A 23,584-nucleotide genomic window follows, 5' to 3' on the forward strand; every position below is an offset into this window, starting at 1 on the left:
TCATAAAATACAATGTGGTCTGTTTTTCCGCATGGTAAGGGAACTCATTTTTAATTTACGTTATAGTTTCTTTTTTTTGTTTAGTTTTGTTCATGGTTTTCTAAAGATGCCACGCAACATGTTTGAGTTTAATTGGATGCACAGCCTTTGGCATTAAGAACAAAAGATATGGAAAGCGTTTTCTCCTCCCTTAAAAAGTTAATTTTAAAGGGAGGAGAGTTCAAACTTTTGAAGCACTGCTCAAAAGTTTGGGGTCTGTAATAAGTTCCTTATGCTCACCAAGTCTGCATTTACTTGATTAAAAATACGGTAAAAACAATAATATTTGGAAATGTTTGTACAATTAAAAAAAAAAACTTTTTCTATTTGAATATATTTTAAAATGCAATTTATTCCTGTGATGCAAAGCTGAATTTTCAGCATCAATACTCAAGTCTTCAGCGTCACATGATCCTTCAGAAATCATTATGATATGATGATTTAATTCTCAAGAAACATTTCTCTGTTGTTTTTGATGCTTGCTATTTTTGTGGAAACTTTTTTTTAAATAACAGCGTTTATTTAAAATATATTTTTTAAATCACGTTTGATCAATTCAATGGATACTTGCTGAATAAAATTATTAATAAAAAAAAAACCACCTTTTAATCCTTTGGATTCCTTGTTGATCCTGGAACAACATTCAAATCAACCAATCAGATTTGAGGGATAGGTTTAGAGCTAATGTCAAGTTAAGGCTTACAACAAGGGTTACAAAATTCTTATTCAGCTGTCATTCTGATTTTAGGGCTAAGTTATGGTATAGGATTAGGTTTAGAGGTAGGGATAGGTTTAGGAATATGTTTTTGTTCCAGGATCAACAAACGATGTCTTACTTGAAAAAATCATGGCAGCCAAACAGACACACACAGACACACACACATGCATGCATGCGCACACACACTCACACTCGCGTACACACACACACTCTCTCTCTCTCTCTCTCTCTCTCTCTCTCTCTCTCTCTCTCTCTCTCTCTCTCTCTCTCTCTCTCTCTCTCTCTCTCTCTCTCTCTCTCTCTCTCTCTCTCTCTCTCTCTCTCTCTCTCTCTCTCTCTCTCTCTCTCTCTCTCTCTCTCTCTCTCTCTCTCTCTCTCTCTCACCCAGCCTGTCTATACATGCCTCACCTTTCACAGACCAGATTGTGCTGATTTGCACCCAAATGCACGTTCTCTCTGTCAATATGGCATAATGCAAATTTTTAACAGCCAATTCAGGCACCGCCATCTCGCCGTAAATACTGAATTATCCCTGGGTCCAGTGAGCATCACTGAACTGAACCCATCCAAATCATTTCAGATGGTCAGTTCAAGTGAGACGGACCATGTGAAAAGGGGCGCAGAGACAGAGGTGAGGAGGAGGAAGGAAGAGACTGATGTTTGTTGAGTAGCCAGGGCTGAGGTGGGTGTAAGGGTCTGCTTATTGGCTCTTGTGACCCCCTTGAAGCCGGCATAAATTATTCATTAAGAGTCAAACGGCTTGTTTCTTGTGAAATTACCTTTCTCTTCCCTTTGTGTTCTTTCTCTCCCTTGCGCCTCTTGTCTTGGTGTGGAATAATTAGTTCTAAGGGCAGAGCCGTTTGCAGATTTTAATCATGTAACAGAAGGAGAAATCTCCCAGCGTGAGCGGATGAGGTCTGTTGCAAAGAGTGAGAGAAATAAATGTGTCGGCGAACACTCAGGAATCTGAGTGGGATCTTGGGCCTTTAATTAAAAATTTATGTCATATTAGAGATGGAGATTTCAATCCAACAGCCTGAGGAAACACAGGAGCACACGGCTCATATTGAGAGCCGGAGAGATGGAGAGTGAGAGCGAGAGAGAGAGAGGTAGTTTTCATTGCACCCTGTCTGCTTCCCATCCCCTCCATTAATTATATGGAGTTATTTAGAAAATGAAAATCTCATCTCATACACATTGTTTTCTGCATAATATTCAAACTTAATTTGACTCTCAGGTTAACAGCACAGTGTCTTTCTGCAGGGACATAATACAGTGTGTGCTTGTCGGTGTGCAGTACCTTGAGCACTCAGAGGAGGTTATCATCTGAATCATACAGCCAAATTAAAAACATATTGTCAGACTTATTGACAGACACTTTACCTTGAAAATGAATCCGTTACCTTGATTCATTTATACCTTCCTCTTTGGAGATTTGTAAAGATCATGAGTCTGGCTTGTCAATATATTTTTTTCTTGGATTCATATGCAGTGGCTGGTGTTACTACTCTTTCTGGCTGACAATAGTCCTTAACTTCCTAAGCTCGGCCCATAGTGGTGGAAATGCACTGGAAGAGGGACCTGTATTTTTTTTAAATGCACAGTAAATAGTTTTGTTAGAAAGAGGCCATCTAGGAAAACACAAATCACATTTTTTTTCACAAATTGGCACAGTTTTAAATCGTAATAATATTTCACAATATTACTATTATTACTGTACTTTTGATGCAGCCTTGGTAAGCATAAGAGTCTTTGGTGACACTTTAGTTCGATAGTCCACTTTAGACAACTACATGTCAACTAGAATGTCAAGAAGTCATTAGAATAGACTGCTTAATATCTGCTAACACTTTATTTTGAAGGCACCCAACAGACATTCTACTGACTATAAGTTACTTTTCAAGTATGTCAACTTTTACTTACACTAACCCTAACAATCTACTAATACTCTAACAAGAGTTAGTTGACATGTAGTTGCAAATTAATGAGAGTTTGTTGACATGTACAGTAGTTGCAAAGTGGACTATCGAAATAAAGTGTAACTGAGACTTCTTTCAAAAACATTTCAAAAATCTTACTGACCCTAATAATTAGAATGGTATGTTCTTTTGTATTTGTATTTGTATTTGTATTTGCTTGTATGTGATCTTCATGTATATAAACAAGCAATTATAAAAAATAAAACTTAAGTATTTTCATTCACAAGTACATTTTTCGGGACAAACAGGGGTTGAGCTTATGATAGACAATATAAAATGACAGTCACAACAAATTTAACTTCCATAATGTGATGCAATTTTATAATTAAACAGGCTCTGGGGAAAATAGTGTAGGGTGAACCTTGATTTCTTTTTTTGTTTTCGTTTTTTTAATTAGGTGTCTGGTTTGTGGTGTGGAAAATAGCTAAACTTATTGGTCAATATTATCCTCCCTCAGCATTGGCTACATTAGTAGAAAAGAAAGGTTCTAGAGAGAGAAAGATTGTGAAAACATACCTTTTTTCTCTTTAGAATGACATGCTCTGATGTAGATTTCTACAGTAAAGTTTGATTCATGCTGCTGTTCAAGTCTGAAAAAGGTATAGAACAAAAATTGCAAAGCCACTCTTTTATAGGACATCGGAACAAATTTCCATATTCGTTGTTTCAGAAGGAAATTTGAGTTAGTGGACAGCGGCTCTTCCCTTCAGGAAGGTTTACATTAATTGCAGAGCCTGTTTCTTTAAACAACTAGGCAAAAACATGTACCTCTTTCTCCAGTGCTATCAGTCTGAAACTCTGTAATAGTGTATCTGTCTGTTCTATTGCCAGGGGAGATGTGATTCAAAGGGCCAGAGCTAGCTACACACTCTCACACACTCGTTATGGAATATTTCAGCCCTCTGAGGCCATAAGGTTGCTGTTTTAAAAGGTTACCCACAGCAGACTGCAATCCTACCTCTGATAGGAGCTTAATTTAAATCCATATTGGAAAATTCACTTCAAAGACGGCAAGTTATTATATGCAAGCAAGGTGTTTTTTTTTCTTCCTTGAACAAAGATTTTTCATAACAATATGAAAATAAGCACACATATTTAATTAACAACTGCTTCAGTATTTCACAATTAAAACTGAAAATGCATGCAGTATTGAGAAAATTAGACCCTAAAGCATTATTAGTATTAATATCGGGGAAAAAGAAAAAGAGCTTGCATATATTTTGCCTAGAATTTAATCATTTAAGTACGGTGTTAACCAGAATCCCAAAGTTAGGAATGCTATTTTTCTGCATGATTTCTTTTTTTCATGGATGATTGGACTCACTAACACCTTAGTCTGTGACAACATATACAGTATTCAATTAGATAGCTACAATAAACCCCACTACTCAGTTGTAAAATGATTATTAAAGCTGTTATTCAAAGTTTTCAGACAAGAGCCCATGGAATACAGATCCTCGTGGCACTGAGAACAGTCACAGATTCTCCATCGGATAAATCAGCAGTCAGAATCAGTGATATTCCCAGATGCAGTCGCTTGAGCTCTACTGAGTAAAATGGTGCTGTCGTCTCTTTAATTGGCCTCAGTAGAGCACTGAAGCTGTCCCTTTAAGAGACTCAGGTAGAATGTTGTGCCAGTCTGTTTTTAATTGGCTGGGGTGAAACTGTGTACCTGTCTCTTTAAATGCCTGTTTATTGCCTCTGGAGCTGACAGGCCCACACCGGTCATCTCCCTACTCTTCTCTAAACTGCCTGCATTGTTCTCTTTCTCCCAGCTCCCACTCTGTCTTCTACACTTGTCTGTCTCATTCTGGCTTTGAATGTCATCTACCTGCTCTCCAGTTGCCTTCTTCATTATTGGAGATGCTGTTCCTCCAGCTCATCCCACCTTCTCTCCTTCTAGCTATATGTTCGGAAAGCCACACTATACTGTTTTTGTACCGTATACAAATTTTCTCATGCGCAAAGTCCGCAAACTGTGCAGTATAAAACTATAGTGTAAACCATTTGCAATACTCCTCACTATATTATTATATATCTTCCAATCGATCCAATTTTGCATTTACAATTATTCATTTAACAGACAACAAAGCGATTCATCTACTTTAATCAGGGGACACTTATAGGAATGAAGGGTAGATGAGTGGGGAGAAGGGATCCGAAAATGACTTGAGTAGGATATTTTAAATTATGATTATTTTTATTTATTTTTTAGAAATGTAGGCCTATTCTTTTATTCAGCAATGATGCATTAAATTGACCAAAAGTGACAGAAGACTTTTACATTACAAAAGATTTATCTTTCAAAATATATCATGGTTTCCACAAAAACATTAATAGCACAACTGTTTTCAACATTGATCATAATAAAAAAGCATCAAATAATCATATTAGAATGGTTTCTGAAGGATCATGTGCCACTGAAGCCTGGAGAAATGTTGCTAAAAATTCAGCTTTACCATCACAAGAATAAATTACATTTCAAAATATATTAACATAGAAAACAATTATTTTAAATTGTTTTGCTGTATGTTTAATCAAATTAATGATATGGTGAGCATAAGAGACTTTCAAAACATTAAAATATATTATCGACCCCAAGCTTTTCAATGCTATATGCATTCTGTAGAGTGCAGTACTATAGTACACTATTCTCATCCCATCCATTTTTGCTGCTTTACCTCCTTCATCTCCTCGTTCATGAAAATCATCTTCTCTTTCTGTCGCCTGGAGAAGCACCTAAGGCTTGTTGTCAATAACCAAATGAGTCACAATTACCACAATGACAAATCCCCCACCCCCATTGCATTCTCACTGACTCACATGACACACACCAGACGGCAAAAACACAACCCAGTTTCAGCCAAATGGCTCCATTTTGTTGTTTTGTTTTTTTTGTGTGTGTGTGATTATTAGCATGTTAAAGGCCCTGTAAAATTGCTTAATTAGCGTTTTTCCTATTGAAACAGAAAGTTAGGGTGGGACAAATCCAAGGGCGTAGATTTGGTTTGAACATTGGGGGGGTTGAAGTTTGGGTCTGCATATTTTTCATGTGATCATGGTATAAATATTGGGGGGGATGTAATGCATAGATTTAAATATTGGGGGGGGGGGGGTATCTCCCCCCCAACCCCCCCACAAATTACGCCCCTGGACAAATCACTTATTAATTTACAGTACTTTATGGCTAGATACTTTTCTCAACTTTTAGGTGTACACTAGAACATAGATGGCAGATCACAGTTAAAGGGATAGTTCACACAGAAATTGTTATTTTTTTCATAATTTATCATCATATTGTTCCAAACCTATATGAGTTTCTTTCTTCTGCTAAACACAAAAGAAGATATTTTAAAGAATGTTGGTAATCAAACAGTTGACGGTAGCCATTGACTACTGTTTGATTACCAACATTCTTTAAAATATCTTATTTTGTGTTCAACAGAAGAAAGAAACTCATGCAGGTTTGGAACAACTTGAGGGAAGAACTTGTTTGGAAAAACATCAGTAACTGATGACAATTTTTTCATTTTGGGCGAACTGTCCCTTTAACAGGCATATAGCCGCAAATCTTAAATTATGACTTGTGAAGTCAAATCCGATCCTCTATTTAGATGCTACACACATAATATCCTGCACTGTCGGCCTCTGTGTTTGGATTTTCTTCTGTGTAATACGATTTTGAGATGTTACCTGTTCTGATCTGGCTCTGCACTTATTAAGATCAGAGCAGATCTTTTCAAATCGCAAAGCACACATGGGCTCACCTCCAAAGAAACTTTTGCATTCACTCGCTACTTCTCTTTCCCTCTCGCCCATGCCTCTTTATGCAACCTTTAGCTCTGTGACTCAGTTGCTCAGCTCTTTATTTAGTTTTTTTTTTTTCCTTCTTCTGTTCAGCTATTTACCATCTGCTGCCTAAAGCAGTGCTCTTGTCCTTTTTTGTTTTATCACCCTGCTAATCATCCATTAGGTCTATTTAAACACACCAACCGGCCAGACGCTTACATTGCTTACGGCACAAAAGGAAAGAAAACACTACATGGTGTAGTTACAGAATGTACCAGCGGGGGCTAACTGGACCATGCCAAACCCTGACCCCCTGAGACACACACACACACACACACACACACACACACACACACACACACACACACACACACACACACTTACTCTTAGTGGGTTTCATTCATGCATTATAATCATTCATCTTACGCGCTGCAATTTATACAGTATGCGATCACTTTCCTTTTTGCAATGTTTCAAAAATGATACTCCTTGTTAAACAACATATTTTACTGAGAACAGGTAGCATTTGTGGTGAAATTTTCAAAAGTTATTGCCAGTTGCGCAGCCCACTAATAGCATTATAGGGCATCCAACTGTAAGAAAGCACACTACGACCAACAACACAGCCATTCGGTGACCTGCAGCAGTAAATTTGAATGAATGCCCCATTGCACAGTCTATAACAGCCTTCTCATTCTGATTGCTGTCTCTAAGGCTTATTCACTATGAAAACTATTCAAACCATTTATGTTTTTGTCTCTAAATGTATGTGGTAAGTTCTATTTCTGTTGGTATTGGTAATTACGCTAAATGTCATAAAACACACAAAAATTTTAAAGGTCCCATTGCATGAAAATGTCACTTTATGAGTTTTTTTAACCTTAATATGAATTTCCCTAGCCTGCCTATGGTCCCCCCAGTGGCTAGACGTTTTGATGGGTGTAAACCAAGCCCTGGGTATTTTTGAGAAAATTAAATCTCAGACGGGCGAATCTAGAAATCTTCCCCTTATGTTGTCATAAGGGGAAAGGTTACCTCCCCTTTCTCTTCTTTGCCCGCAAAAAGAATTTGGCCCACCCATGAGAAGATGAGCTGCGCGAGCGCGATATTGTTTTTTCCTCGAGAGACATCATGGCTTCATTGGCTTGCAAACGAGCGAAGCATGGCAGCTGCTCAGTGTTTGGATGTACAAATGAACACAAAATAATTTTTTTAGTTCCTTCATCCGAGCCTCTGAAGAACCAGTGGATTATGTGAATTTCTGATGTGTAATTGTTCAAGTTCAGACAGATAATCTTTCTCTCAAAGTCGTTCAATACTGTTTATGCATCAGTAAATCAAGCCAGTGACTAAACGATCAACGTCACGTCGTTTCTCTTAGTAGGATGAAAATAATCTTACTTAAACTGTGATTAATATATATACAGAAAGCGATCAAAGAACAGTCCCTATCCAATCGCCCAAGCTGTCAATCTCACAGCGCGAGTTTATCTGGACACTTGCCAAAACTCGTTATGAAATCAATGACGCTGTTACGCTGCACAACAAAGCTCTATACTTAGCTCATGTTTGCATTGGTGAAATCATTAGTGAGAGTGCAAAAACTGCGTTGCAATGATAAGATCTTCATTCACGCGATCAACAGGCTGTCATCTGCTCAATGCTCATCACTGCAACCTTATCTAAATACTTAAAAAACTTCTCACGATTCGTTAATCTCGATAGCTGTAATAGTAAAAACGTATAATAGCTGTGATAGTAAAAGTTTTCGAGAGAGTTCCACTTGTAATGCTAAATATTTCATATGCAAGCATGTCAGCCAATCACAGCAGTGGGCGTTTACACTGAAGTCTCACTCAGACACGCCCCTTAAAACAGAGCGTTTAAATCAGAGGCTAAAATCAGGCTAAGAAATATGCCTTTTATTTCTAAATTCTAACAACTTTTGATCTAAAAAACATACTAACATTAAAATGGCACCCCAGGAAACATTCTAAAATAATAAAATAATCCATGCAATGGGACCTTTAAAATCCCCCAAAAAATCTAATTCTGCCAACATTTCCTCACCATCATGTCATTCCAATCTCGTATGCCTTTCTTTCACCTGTAGAACACGCACAAAAATTATTCCAGCTGTTTTAGTCCACATACACATATTGTAAAATAAAGCAATGCAAGTAACACATTGTATGATAAACAGATGTGCACTAACCACACGGCTCAAGCTATTATGTTTTAACTCTTTACTATTCCTGGCATCAGGGCTCATTATATGTTAACATTTGTTTTGGTGTTTTAATGTTGTTGCTTTTTTTGTCCTCATGTGTAACAATGGAGGTTTTGAGTTCTTAGAAAAGGTTTGCAACTCAAAGCAAGTATCATCGCCATATACTCATTAAAGTCCAAATTTATTTGGGATCCCATAGACAAGTCACTGGTGCGTAAAGACCTCATACAAATTAAAACTCAATGAATAAATGGGATTTACTGCGTTTAGCCCACTGTGCTTTTACCACACATAGTTATATTAAAGAGAATCTCTCTCCCCTAATTGAGCCTCCACTGCAGAGCTATTTTTCATTCTTATTGTCTTGTCTTTCCCCTCCTCTGTTTATAACATCTAGACTTTTCTTTCTTTCTCAGCCCACCGTAATCCACATGAAAACTGAGAGTAGGATTAGAGAGCTGGTCAGTCTAGACAGCCGTTACACTTCCTGTACCAATGCCTCCAGCCGCGTTCCTCCCCTCCCATGAGTGTTTCATCTGGCAAAAAACACATTGTGTTATTTCACCCGCAGTGTTTAGCATGCTGCGCTGTCTTGCACCGCTCACTTTAAATGGTAGAAGGAAGCGAATGAAGTCAATACCACATCAAGTCTGTAGGGCGATGAAGTGGTTGATTTAGTTACAGATCTTATTAATAAAAGGCGGAGGAACATCCCTGTCAAGAGGTGCAGAAAATTACAATGATATTGGATGAATCATGTCCTTAATTTCTCATGGAGGGCAAAGAAGTTATAAAATCCAATTCATCTCATTCAGAGATGCTTTCATTTTGTCACTTGGTTCGTAGTGTGGATTATAATATCCTGTCAATTCCCAACTGTCCCCTCCTTGTTATTTATTTATGGTTGGAAATTTCTGAACCGCATCCTTTGAATGAAGTTTCCTTTACCAAAAATGAACAAGGATATCTCCGTTTTAGGACCCTGATGTGCTTTTAATGTCTCTTCACAAAACAGTTGCACCACTTTTACAGTATGTGTAGTACGAAAGTCAAGACGCATTAAAAACAGACACACACAATAAAACTTGTCTGGAGTTTTACATCAATAATTAATGACACGTTCGGTGACTGTGAGCTGCATTACACGCTGGACTGAAATAGTGGCTACAAAGAAATCTTTAACGTTAATTTTGGTCATGGTTTGTCTTGAAAAACGGAGACAATTTGATGGTCATTGTAGAGAAGTCACACTGCAGGGCTGTGAATGACACTTCTGACACTTCTAGAATTTTGTCGGAGGTAAAATTTGATCACAATGGTCATTAATCGGCTGTCGGTGAACATGTTAAACTAAGGATCAAGACTTCAGATTTTAGCCAAGGATCAGAGGTATCTTTTAGGATTTGCTAAATTTGTCTCAGGCGGCAAAATCATGGGCAAAATCGTACAGTGTGCACCTTAAGTCATTCTATTAAGTAATATATTTATTAAGTAATTAATTGTTCATATTTTACTTTAACAAAGATTTTGTGACTTTTCTAAAATCTTAACCTTTCTGTCTTGTTCAGTTTTCTCACTTGCTCTTGATGAGGTCAAGGCTTGTAAGCTTGGTGGAGAAAACTGGCCACAGATCAATGTGCGAAGTCAACTTTTTCCCCACATATTGGCAGTGAAGGAGAGAGAGATAACGAGAGAGAGAGAGAGAGAGAGAGAGAGAGAGAGAGAGAGAGAGAGAGAGAGAGAGAGAGAGAGAGAGAGAGAGAGAGAGAGAGAGAGAGAGAGAGATGAAGACTGAAATTGAGATCAGGTTATAGGAACAGGGGGTAATGGTGCGGTTGGTCCTCCTCACCCCTCCCTTAAACCCGCTTCACATTCATCTTATCTTCTGTGAGAAAAAAGAAAAGAAGAAAATGAGAGTAAAGTCTGAATAGATTAAAATCAATATGTCTACCTGCTTTTTATTTTTGTTCATTATTAATGTGGGGCTGAGATGCTTCTCCAGGGAGATTTGGGAGAAATGGGATTTACTTGGAGGGCCTCCTGTGTGCCATTTCTAAAGCTGGTTTGAGCAGCACAAATGAAATAATCACTGAAAAAAAAAGGATGCAAAGAGATGAAGAATTGTGACATTCCAAGATCTCAACTTTTCTTAAAAAAAGGACATGATTGACTGACTAATTAATCATACAGGACATTCCAGAATAACTTCTGCCTTGTGGAAGAAATGACATCACTCAAATCAGAATAGTGTATCCAGACTGGAATGTTTACTCCTCGGAGAAGGATGGGATGAAGAACAAAGCTTTTATTTGGTGAAAACAATATTGCATCATACAGCACAGGGACACAGCAAAGTGTGTGTGTGTGTGTGTGTGTGTGTGTGTGTGTGTGTGTGTGTGTGTGTGTGTGTGTGTGTGTGTGTGTGTGTGTAGCACTTATAGACAGTAGCATTTGTCATTTGTTTTTTACCCAATATAGAATTAGAAAATAAAAAGAAATGAGTGTTTTAAGCAAGTCATACAAACTAATCTGAGATGAATAGGGGGCCGTAAAACAGACTGTAATATAAATCATTGTCACACTGCAGTCAATTATGGAAATGCAATCCACAATCATTGCAAAAAATCCCTTCTACAGAGTGACAACATGGGATATTGTGCAGTACAGTTAGCTGGACATCATCACAAAATAAACCCTGACAGTGTGATTAGGACATTGCTGAAATAAAATAAAGATGCAGGAAATCAGTTAACTGGGACAGCAGTGATTTATACAGTTTAGTGGTCATTATACAAAAATATTTGTACAATATAAATATATATATATGTATATATATATATATATATATGTCTGATAAGGTTTAGGCAAAACTTTCAGCGCATATCGCAGTCATCAATATGTCGAATACAAAGGCTTGTCAAGACAGGTGTTTCCATGCAGAATAATGCAATTTAATATTTATACTTCCAATTAGCCAGCATGACATTGATGCAAGACCTGCTCTGCATAGCTGCTGAGCAGATTAGTAGATCTGCAACGGAGCTAATGTAGAATTATTCAGTCTGTAGAGGTGTTACACGCTCGTCAAGGCCAGTTATTAATCCACACGTTCTTTTATAGAGACCTCTTTTATAGAGCACAATGAAGTCCACGCAAGATCCAAGCAAAGTGAATGAGAGCCTGAAGAAAAACGGGCACGACTACAGAAGACTGAATTAGTCAGAGCGTGTTGCGCTAATCCGTACTGTATAAAATGGAGTCTGTCTTATCAAGATTGGAGATAGGCTCTTAGAGTAAAGTAAAATGAGTATCAGGCATGAGTAAGCCTGATCTAGCTGGAATAAGCCTGCGTAAGACGAGATGAGATGGGCGTAAAGCATCAGAGTGGGCTGAAGGATCAGGGTTGAGACAGGGCAGCATGCATTATGGAAGAGAGAGATCCTTAAGCTCAGTGGATCAGGCCTGCCCTGACAGTGAGAACAGATTCATATATACACACACACACACACACACACACACACACACACACACACACACACACACACACACACACACACACACACACACATACCTCAGACACTTAGACACTGTCTGAATATGCTTAAATAGTCTGGCAGCGGGATCTCTCTCACACACACAAAGATAGGCAGAATCCTCAAACACTGACTATGACTGCATACATTTACGGTGAGGGTGGATTGGCATATATTCTGGTTGGAATATACTAAGAAAAAAAAAGGTGGGTTTGAAATAAGGTCTCTAAAGGCACTACCTTATTCTGTTCTTTCTTTCTTTCTTTCTTTCTTTCTTTCTTTCTTTCTTTCTTTCTTTCTTTCTTTCTTTCTTTCTTTCTTTCTTTTCTTGTTTTTCCTTTTTACACTCGGCATACAAAACCATCATCATATACCTACTGATAAGAAAATTCACATATCTCTTTAATATCTCAGTTGTAAACAACTGAGAGCATAATGGTAATATGATTTTTATCCGTTCCTTCATATCCCTTCGTATGACATGTTGGAGCCAAACTACACTTTACACAATTTATGTAACTTATTCAAAAACATAAATGCTAACATCTAACTAGTGTTTATTTCACGACAAAAAAAAAGCCTGTAAAACAAGTGATGACTGTTAAATCAATCAAACATTTTCTATCAAGCAGTACACTTAAACACATCTTCCAAATAAATTTGATTTGCTAAAATTAATCAAACTTGGCAACGCTACAAAAACCAGTTCATCTTGGCGAATCATCAGCAACAACAAAAGGCACAACTAAAACGGAGCCTACTCTTTGAACCTATAGCTCAGGTTCAGAGACACTTGGCACTCCAGAGACAAGTCTCAGTTATATTTTTATGCCCTGGAACAGATGGAGGTGAAGACAAGAGGTCACATGACTATTGGTAGTGTGAGATGGCATCAGTTGACTTGGACACCAGTGGAAGTGGGAATTAATTTTCTTGGTTGCGGTCCATGTCGCCCTAACTTGCAAGGTCTCTGCAACCCATAAACGTGGAAGTGATTTTTGTCTCTGGTGAAGTCAGAGAGCTTCTGTACAGCATGAGACTGTTTCCTAGAAATTAATGTGTCTTTTGGGGGAGTTTTCACTTTGAACCTGACCATGCGGACACAATGCAGCTCAGGCCCATGGCTCAGAGACACAGACCAAACAGAATTTAGAGCTCATCAGATAATAAACAATACATCAAAGCATCATTGTTCTCTGACACTCTGCAAAACACACACACACACAAACTTGTGAAGTGTCACATCCAACTGTTTGATCCAAGGTATGAGAGCTCTTGTAGGATTATCTGTGTATGAGGTGTTGCAAATCGATCATTACCATCTCGTAATTACCAGTTGCGCCCACTCTGGGGCTCTTCACCCATCCATGAGCCCACATAAAGAGGCATCTCGTCCACCTCCACAACTATATACAGTATATAGAGTACACACACACACACTATTTTATCTAACAACATCCTTCTCTCCTCTTGGACTACTTCCATCCAACCCGAGACCTCTTCCTCTCTCTGCGTTTTTTTTTTTTTTTTTTTTTTTTTTTAATCTGTTTAAGACTTTGCTCAATAAAAAAGATTTTAAAATATTAAAATTAATTTTAAAATGAGTGTTAATTTGAATACATTTTTTGGTTTGCCCTCTTCCTCTCTCTCTCTCTCAGTCAAATTATGGAGTCCTAGAGATCTCCTGTAAAAGCAGATTATCCAACCTAGTGGTTCTCAAGGGGGGCGTTCAAATAACAATGAGGGGCGTTGGAAGCAAGATTTTTGAAAGGGGGGGTTTTGGGGGGGGGGGGGGGGGGGGGTAAATATTTGCCTACAACATTCTAAAATCTGCCAGTTTAATGTGACATGTAAGCTATGTATCGTTTCTTTTGCAACGACTCTATTATTTTATAACGAACAGCAGAAGAGCTAAGGGGCGTTGTTAGGCACGTCGCGGAACGGAGTTTTAGCTGTTCTAAAACGGTTACTCCATAAAAATATTCATTTTAATATTTATTTTATTCATAAAATAAACACCAGCAACAAAAAATATAACGTTATAATGTGTTATAAGTTATAACACATTTATTCCTCCGCCAAACAATGTATTTCCAAAGAGGTCGCTAAGCAACACATGCAGCAACAAAGAATCACAAACGGCAGTTCGGCAGTAATACTAATGTAATGTGGTCACAGGTGTATGTTTGTTGAGTAATTTACAATGGCTTCGAATGCAGCTCAACCAATCAGAATCAAGGACTGGAACTATCCATTTTATGGCATATTTTAACAAGATTTTCAAATGGATAAAGAAAAAAAAAAACTGCCAAAATGTTTTTAAATGTTGGATTTATTAAACCATGTTTCAAACACGTGAATAAACAGTCTCATATGTCTATTTATTTTTTAATATAGGCCTACTATTTATTAATTTATTGGTCTATTTTATTTAACATTTTTTACATTTAACATGAATAATCAAACATTTAACCCTTTTGCAAGTATGATCACACCAGTGTGATCAGTCTAGGCTGGTCCCTGGAGCGAACGATCACACCGGTGTGATTAGAACGGTCAGTGCATCACGTGATCAACTGCTAAATTCAAATGTGCTTTCGCGCGTTGGCTGGCGCTGAGCCAGAGACAGGTGCGCTCAGAGACGTCATATATCACAACTTTTCAGTGTTTTCAACCACATAATGTTTATTTTAGGTTTCAGACATATAAATTCACATAAGTACTAAAAAAACAATACATTTAGAGTTTGTAAAATACACACTGATGTCTATGGAAGAGGCAATAATAATCCTTTCCATTATAATTAGACATGTTTTATTCATATCAGATACACATTGTGTAAGTAACTTTAAAGTTTACTCTATTCTTCTCCCAGTTCACCGGCCACTTACTTTCATGTATTTCAGGAGAAGTGGATGAATTCACATGTTGTAAATCCAACAGATCCGATTCTCTAAACTACGTCTGCGGCACAAACTAACATGGCGGCGCCCATCGCACATACAGCTAAACTAATGTGATCGTTATAAAGGTGTTTAAACAACAAAACACTTCCACTTGCATATATTTGACAATCGGAATATCAGATACTGTATTTCATGCCATAGCTAACAAATTTGTGAATATTTTGAATAAAAAAGGAAAAATTACATAAAAGCAGATCATCATTCATTCAGCGCTGTTGTTGCTGCGGTGTGTCATGTGACAAGCAATGACGCGTCACCATGGAAACCATAAAGTGACACGTTCTAAATAACGGTCGCCTTGAAAAACTCACGCTGGGGGGTCAGCAAGAATATTCTAAACTTACGTGTGAAAGGGTTAACATAAACCAAGAATTGAAGAACAATTTGAAATGTCTACTCAGGAGTGCCGACTCGAACCAGTCAGGAGACGTTCATATATTGCATTTTATGCGCGTCCAAATTCGTTATTTCGAATTCGTTAAATTTGTTGTTTCAAATGTAGGCGCGCGGTAAGCGCACTCATAATAGAATAGAAGCGAAGCGGTCGGTTGAAAACATCTCAACTTTCAAGAATGTCGCAAGCGCACAGCAGGTCATGCGACAAAAACCAACCGATCAGCTTTGGCCTTTCCGTAACACCATCGAAAGCTCGGCCGAACAGCTGATCATAGCTGTACAGGGCGGGTTTTTATTTCTCCTCTCCATAAATATATCTAGTAGTAAAGCTAATGCAAGGGCTAGAAATCAATTAATCCTTTGCTGATACTTCCTCGTCATCATGTCATGGAGAGGCAGTCCATAGCAATAACAGACAGAATACACTTATTATAGGTGTACCTTAGTGATTCAGTATAGGACAGAAACATGGTTTGGAAAATGGATTCATGATGTACTCACTCATTACATAAATGTTGTACATTTTAATACAAAAAGTTACAGATTTAATAATAATAGTAATAATAATAATAATAATAATAATGATAATAATGGATAGGGGGCGCTGGCCCCCAAAAGGTTGAGAACCACTGATCTAACCCTAACAGCCATAAAGGGATCAAATCATTCCCACAAAATATATAAAGCAATATAGTGAACCATGAGGACAGGTCAGATCGCGGAGATTGATTGAAGTGAGTCTAATGTGGCCTGGACATTTGTGTGAGGTGTCAATGACGCTTTGCCATGGGTGAATGTTGATTCAAGTGCTAATGATGTTTCCCTTTTAGCAGTTCTTTGTTTTCTCCTTTCAATTCAGTCATTCAAATCATGCTATACTGCAAGGCAAGCACTGCATTCAAATTCCTGCACTGATATTTCTCAAACATTCTATTATTATTCATCTTCTCGACAGTTTCAAAACAAATCAACATACATTCAATAATTTTACCCCATTCAAACTTTGTTTTGCAGATTTCAGCCTTAGGTGCGCAGCATTTTGGCTTTTTATAGAAAAAAAAAAAAGGCATTTTTGCAAAAACAAAGTCTAAACCCTAAGCATAAGTAAACTTCAGTACTGTTCTTTTGCTTCCGTGCAAATGCCGCTATTTCCTTTGGGAAATGCAAATCTAGTTTCTATTCAAATTCCTGTCTGTGTAACCTCCTCTCTCTTTAAATGTCATCATCTCTTTTATACTTCCACTAACTGGCTCACTCTTGCTCCTGTTTTCTTTCCTCCAGCTGGCTCTAGGACAGGAAGATACCCACTCGTCATCTTCTTCCTTCCCCTCATCTACGTCAAAGTCCTCCTCCCCAGCAGACTCCTCCAAAACTCTTGGGGTTCTGGGATCTCAGGGTTCGATTTCACCCCTGAGCCGCTGGGTGATGCACAGCCGTGGCCGAGCCGCCAACACTTCCACAATGGAGCTGCCCTATCGGTCTCCGGTGCCCTTTTCCAAACAGGAATTTTGGGAAATGCTGGGTAGCGACCTCCTCAAAACAGACACGGACGAATCGGGGAATTCCCGTGTGAAGCGCCGCCCCCCGATCGTCAAAACAGGCAAATTTAAGAAGATGTTCGGCTGGGGCGACTTCTACTCTAACATCAAGACAGTGCGCCTCAATCTGCTCATCACGGGTAAGATCGTGGATCATGGGAACGGCACCTTCAGCGTCTACTTCCGTCACAATTCCACCGGCCAGGGGAACATCTCAGTCAGCCTGGTACCTCCGGTGAAGGCCGTGGAGTTCGACTTGGAGCGGCAGAGCGTGGTCTACCCTAAAGACTCAAAGATCTTCAACTGCCGCATAGACTATGAGAAGGTGGACCGGAGCAAACGCACCTCGCTCTGCAACTACGACCCCTCCAAGACCTGTTTCCAGGAGCAGACACAAAGTCACGTGTCCTGGATCTGCTCCAAACCCTTTAAGGTCATTTGTATCTACATTTCATTCTACAGCACAGACTACCGACTGGTGCAGAAGGTCTGTCCAGACTATAACTACCACAATGAGATGCCCTACCTACCTTCAGGGTAGAGCTGTGGGGAGCAGTTGACTAGAGGGACGAGGAAGGCTGGATGGGGGAAGGTGTTAGCATATGAGGGATAGGTTCTATTACGGATACGAAGATGAATGCGAAATGCTAATTTGGGACAGGGGTTTTAAAGGACACAGAGGTCTTCAGCTAAAGACTCTTCCGAAACTTATCATTGAGCTGTTATGGACATCCTCTCATGACCTGAACATCACAGGTAGTTCAAAAGGTGAATGTACAGTATTTAATGTGCTGCAGTTGATGTCTTGAAGAACCTCTAAAGCAACCTGGCAAATATGACCTGCAAAAAACACATATATGCAAAACCAAACGGTCAGGCCCAGATGCTCAGTGTGGGAGGGTCCGCTGCATCAGTCCGAGTCCCTGATTGGCTGCGCTAATCAGTGCCCATTGTTAAGGTCCTCTAATTATTACCCAGGAACAAGAAATCATACTGGTCACCACATATGCAGAAGTGGAAGAGTTCTTTGTTTTGTTTTTTCAACTATGGTTCTTTAACATCCATGGACCCATTGCACAAAAGGTTGTTTAAAATGGAAAGATGTTCTTCACACTAAGAAAAAAAAAATATTTGAAGAACTGTTCATTGAATGGTTCTTTAGGGAACCAAAAATGGTGACATTTTTGTAAACCCCCATTTAGAATCTTTGTTTTTTAAGAGTGTAGGTTATTTTTCACAAAGAATAATCACATTAGCTCACACAAGACATTAACACACAACATTCATCAATGACACACCTCAAATTTTCCACCTCTGCACATAAAAAACGTAAAGAATGACACCGAAAGTAGACTTTAAAAAAAGTTAGTGCTGTAGGTGCATAATGAAGTGTAGCAAGTGTAAGAGCAAAATGATAAAAACCTCCCCCTTAATATCAATAAAAAGAACAAAAGCAGGACAGAAAACTCTTTAATTAAAAATACAGCACTGAAAAAGAGATGTTGAATCTGCATTGAGCCCAATCTCTCTATTGTTCTGACTGTTACGGAAGAGCAGAAAAGAGGTTTTGTTTGGTCAGGATTCCTGACTTTGTGCTGTGATAACTGTTCTGCTGAACGCACGATTGCTTCATCCTTGTCTGAACATTCCCTTACAGTCAGCTGGTTTATCGTTGAGAAGAAAAAAAAAAAACAAGTTAATTTTGCATAATTTAATCACACTGATAAATGGGAGAGCTTGCAGTACATTTTAAGATTTACCTGGCCAAGGTCTTTTCTGGATGAAAAATGTTCACATCACATGAACAGAATTCAAGCTGACCTTCAATAAACACCCTGTTTATTGATAAATGATTGTGAAGGAAAATCATTGATATAAAATTCAGGTGGATTTAGGCAAACAGTTGAACTGAAATCATCAGGGGGAGAAATGAAGGAAGAGGAAAGACAGAAAGGAAGGATGGAAGGTAAAAACAGCAGTGGGTGTTGTGACGTATGCAGTGACGAGCAGATGTACATGACAGAGTGAAGAAGAGAAAAAGAGGATATGAAAGGTTACGCACAACATGAGCAAACTAACAGGAGATGGACCGGGAACAAACAGATGAGGAAGGGACAGAATGAATATAGAGGAGGGGAAGAGGAGAGAATCATGAAAAAAGACTGAAAAACAAACTCAGGATGCTAAATAGAGTAACATAAAAGCACAATATGGAACATCAAAGTGTCGTCTCACCGAGAGAGTTGGGGGGGGGGGGCTTTTTATGAGCCCACGAAGGAAAAAAAAAACTCTTTGCCTGAAGTTAAATTCAGTATGGTGAATATATCCCTGTGGGTTTCTATGCAGTTTAGAGAGTTACAAAGATGGAAATATCCTGCTGGATAGATCAGTTTAACCATATTCTTAAAAGAGATTATTAATCTCGTATTACTATTTATCTCCCTCTATTCTGAAATTTATTGTTTTACAAAGATTATTAGAGGTCCGAAATTATCTGACAATATAACTAGCAGGTTATCGCAAAACTTGTAGCATCATATACAAGCTGGTAAAACTATACATAAAAAAACACACACATGAAGTTGAACAACAACTTTAGACATCAAAGATAAGATTATGTTGCTCGTTATAAAACATTAAACTTAGTAGATGGTTTGATTATACATCACTTACATCTGACTTAAACCATGCTGCAATTCCTTCTCAGTGTTTTTTGGACCCTGTAATTGCTAAAGCAGGTAGAAGAAGATTCTCCTGTGTCTCCTCTAACAGGCCTGTGTCTGATCTGTGTAACTGAGCATTTGATCCAGACTGTGAGGCTTTGATCTGTCTCTGTTGCTTAATATGCTACCATGTCGAAATGTTTGGCCAGTCTGGTCATATGAAATTTGCCTCAGTCTAATTCTCAGAACAGACACATGTGAAAATAAAACACCTCTGTGCCCAGTGCAGCATGTCTCGCCTGCCCTGCTGGTGAACTGAGCGCTGGGGCTCTCGCTTCTCCCTCAGGCGCTGGTCTGGACTGAGCTTCCTAATCTCCTGCAGCTTAACTACACTACCGCCTGCACAGAAGTGCGCGCGCACACACACACACACACACACACAGACAGAGAGAGAGAGATATGCTCACGTAATGGTGTAATCGCTCACTTGCAGGAATCTTTCATTCTCTTTTTTTTCATTAGTTCTTTTTTTGCTCGTTCTTTTTCAATCGTTCAACTTTGTTTGTTTCATTCATTTTTGTTGCTTTCAGTCTTACTCTTTTGTGTGTTCTTTCATGTTTCTTTTTCATTCGTTCTTTTTGTTCTCTTTCAGTCGTTCAGCTTCATTCCGTTTGTTTCATTCATTGTTTCTCACTCATTAGTCCATCCTTTTCAGTCATTCTTTCCCTTTTGTTTGCTCTTTGATATTTTTCACATTCATTTGTTCTTTCGTTCAATCTTTTGTTACAGTACTTTTCTTTGTTTGTTCACTTTCATTTTGTTTTCATCCATCCTTTTTTCTCTTTCCTTCTTTCACTTTCTTCTTTTGTTTTCTTTTGCTCTCTTTTTTGTTTGTTCCCTTCATTTGTTTGCTTCTTTCTTCCTTCCATCCATTTGTCACTTACTTACATTCCTTCTTTCTTCCTTCTCTATTTTCCTACTCTTTCTCTCTCTCTCTCTTTCAGTCAAGAAACATCTTCAGCAAACCCCTAGTGGTTCGCTTCACTCTTCTCATGGTCACAGGATACTTTAGATCCCTACTTATACGACACTCACAGTTAACAACAGAACATTAAGTGTTCCCCTGGTGCTCTCGTACGAGAGTTCGCTGACTATTGTGTGTCTATATTAAACCGCTGAACATGAGCACAACAGTGCTGCACAAAATCATACCGTTTAGAAATCAATTTTAATTAGCTTCAACTTGCTTTCAGGTAATAGTCCCACTTTGAATCCTACTTGCCCACAAAGCTTCCTGCAAATCTGTTACCCATACATAACGCAGCCCCCTACAGATACCATTATATCCAAGGGAAATGCCACCAAAACAACCCAGAATCTCCCTCTGACTGCAGAAGAGGGATAAGAAGACTACACTGTCACGCACTGCTGGGCGTTGCCAAGGCAAGGATAAAAGTTGAAGTGGAGGAACTCTTCAGTTGTCATAGCGACGGGCTCCTTGGCTGGCCTGTCGGGCTTGGACGGAGCATCGGACACCTGGTCAATCCGTAGAACCAGAACTGAGCTAGCAGCCTCTGTAAGCAAGAAATTGTATAATGAAATGTGGTACAAAATGTACTGAACAGACATATACTGCATATATATATAGAAATAAATGAATATTTATAAATATATATATGAGAATTATATAGGAATTCCGATATATAAAATAATCCAACTCCCGAGGACTGGATGAAGCTGTATTACATGTCAGACATACAGTGGACTTTTCTCTGGTTCATTTGAGGTTTGCTGTTTATTTCTCTATTTTTACATTGTTTATTTAAAGTGTGTGTCATATAGTGTATGGATGACAATGGTGGCATTTATTGTGGTTTTCTGACATCTGGAAAAAAAAAAAAACTGAATAAATTAGAAGGAAAGCACTGAGTTCAGAGGGCTAAAGTGACTGTCGTCTCAGGTCTCATCTTGTTTTGACTGCTGATTGACAGAGGGGATGACATGAGTACGACATGAAAGTCTATGTTATCACTCTATTTGCATACTTGTTTTCAGTGCCCATGGCAAGAAGCGGGGGAAAACAGGAGGCAATATTCCACAGGGACACGGAGAAAGAGATGGAATGAGAGAAAGAGAAAGAGGTGACAGAATTACTGAAACGGTGTAACAATACAATAAAGTGCACTTAAATAGTGTCACGTGAACTCAAAATGTCTTCTCAGTTTCGTTCATTCCTTTCTCTCTGAAAATGTGGACATAATCGGCATTAAATCTGTCCAGAATCACAATTAAACCTGACATTCCATAACATGAAAATGAGCTTGAATTATGCCGTCATTAAGCAGATTGATTACAGTGTCGTATCTGACAGCAATTTCCGTTCACCCTTTTGTTCTCTTTGTCTTTATATATGTTATTTCACGTCCCTAACCACCCTGCGCTCTCTTCACTTTTCTCTCTTTCCTCTCATCTCCCAATCCGGCCTCTTGCACATCCTGCCTGAGGATAACCTTGGAGAGAGTGATGAAACCACTCTAATTTGGGCTGTGAGCTCCCGCTCAACCCAACGTTGATAACATAATTCAAAACAAACCAGCGGTGGCGCCCCACAACACATCAGACAGCAAGGGAGAACATAACGGAGAGAAAAGCATAAGGAAATGACAAAAAGAGTGAAAGATAAGACGGCATATAAATACGTTAAAGTGGGCAGGAGTACAAGGAGTGCAATAAAAAAATTAAATAAAAAAAAAGCTATTGAACATAGTTTAAATATTTCTGAAAATTTACACAATGAAAAAAATGACAACATCAGACCACTAGCTTTGGTTACTGCCTTTTACATAAGCCTGTAGGATCATGTCATGGCCTACGGTCACAGTTAAATGTTGGCCTGTAGTATTATGAATATGCATCTGATGATGAGAGCAAATGTATGCATTATTATTTGTTTCTGTTTCTTCTTATAATTTTTTTTTGTGACCTCCACATAAGTTGTTTTCTCCAGATCTCAGCAAAATGTTCTTGTGAATTCGACCTAAAGTTGTTATTCTTCATGATCTTGTTGTGGAGGTCACAAAAGGCATTTCTTAGTGCAATATAAAAGCTGCTCCATGTCTGTCAGTGATAAACCAGTTCAAATTTGGTGTCTGACACTTGAGCAGGAGACTTTATTATAATAAACACTATAGTGAATACGTGGTCAGTTTTACTGCCAGTCAACTCAAGAGACCGAGATGTGGTTTGTGACCATTCAGACAAATTGGCAGAAAATCATGAAAAATCACAAGTAAACAACTTTTGTTATACTGTGATCACAAGAAAAGAAAAAAACAAAAAGAAAAAAAGAATAATGCATGGCCTCTTAGGGCTTCCGTATAATGTATATACATATTTTGATGTAATACGTTTTTTACATGCAACATATAAATCACAAATATGTCATCACACAATTAATATACTTGAGCAAACCAGATAAGTTTTATAGTTAAAAAAAAAGAAAAGAAAAAAAAGCACTGGAGTAATGTACCAGGCCTTATATGATTTTGAAGTTCATCTGGAAACATTACAAATTCTGATATTTAAATAAATAATACCACAAACTATAAAATCTGTCCATTCAGCATGAAGCCAAACTGATTAATTAGTACAGGTTATGGTGCACACATTTGCTGGCTGGGACTGTGGGTTGAGAGCACCATACAGAGGATGGGCGGTATGTACACTGCCTAAA

The 23,584-nt window shown here is 38.4% G+C and overlaps 1 protein-coding gene across 1 annotated transcript in view; it reads left to right on the top strand.

Moving 5' to 3' along the window:
- Nucleotides 1–21,114, top strand: part of LOC307160467 (neurexophilin-1) — a 34,338-nt gene extending 13,224 nt beyond the window's left edge. Inside the window, exons 2-3 of the mRNA XM_079874598.1 lie at nt 16,932–20,786; nt 21,038–21,114. Of these exons, the coding sequence (XP_079730724.1) occupies nt 16,932–17,729 (798 nt within the window). The 3' untranslated portion in view covers nt 17,730–20,786; nt 21,038–21,114. The remainder of the gene's footprint in view (nt 1–16,931; nt 20,787–21,037) is intronic.
- Nucleotides 21,115–23,584: the final 2,470 nt, after the last annotated feature.

This window comes from Squalius cephalus (assembly GCF_949319135.1).
Source record: "Squalius cephalus genome assembly, chromosome: 1".
In the NCBI taxonomy this organism is placed as follows: Eukaryota; Metazoa; Chordata; class Actinopteri; order Cypriniformes; family Leuciscidae; genus Squalius; species Squalius cephalus.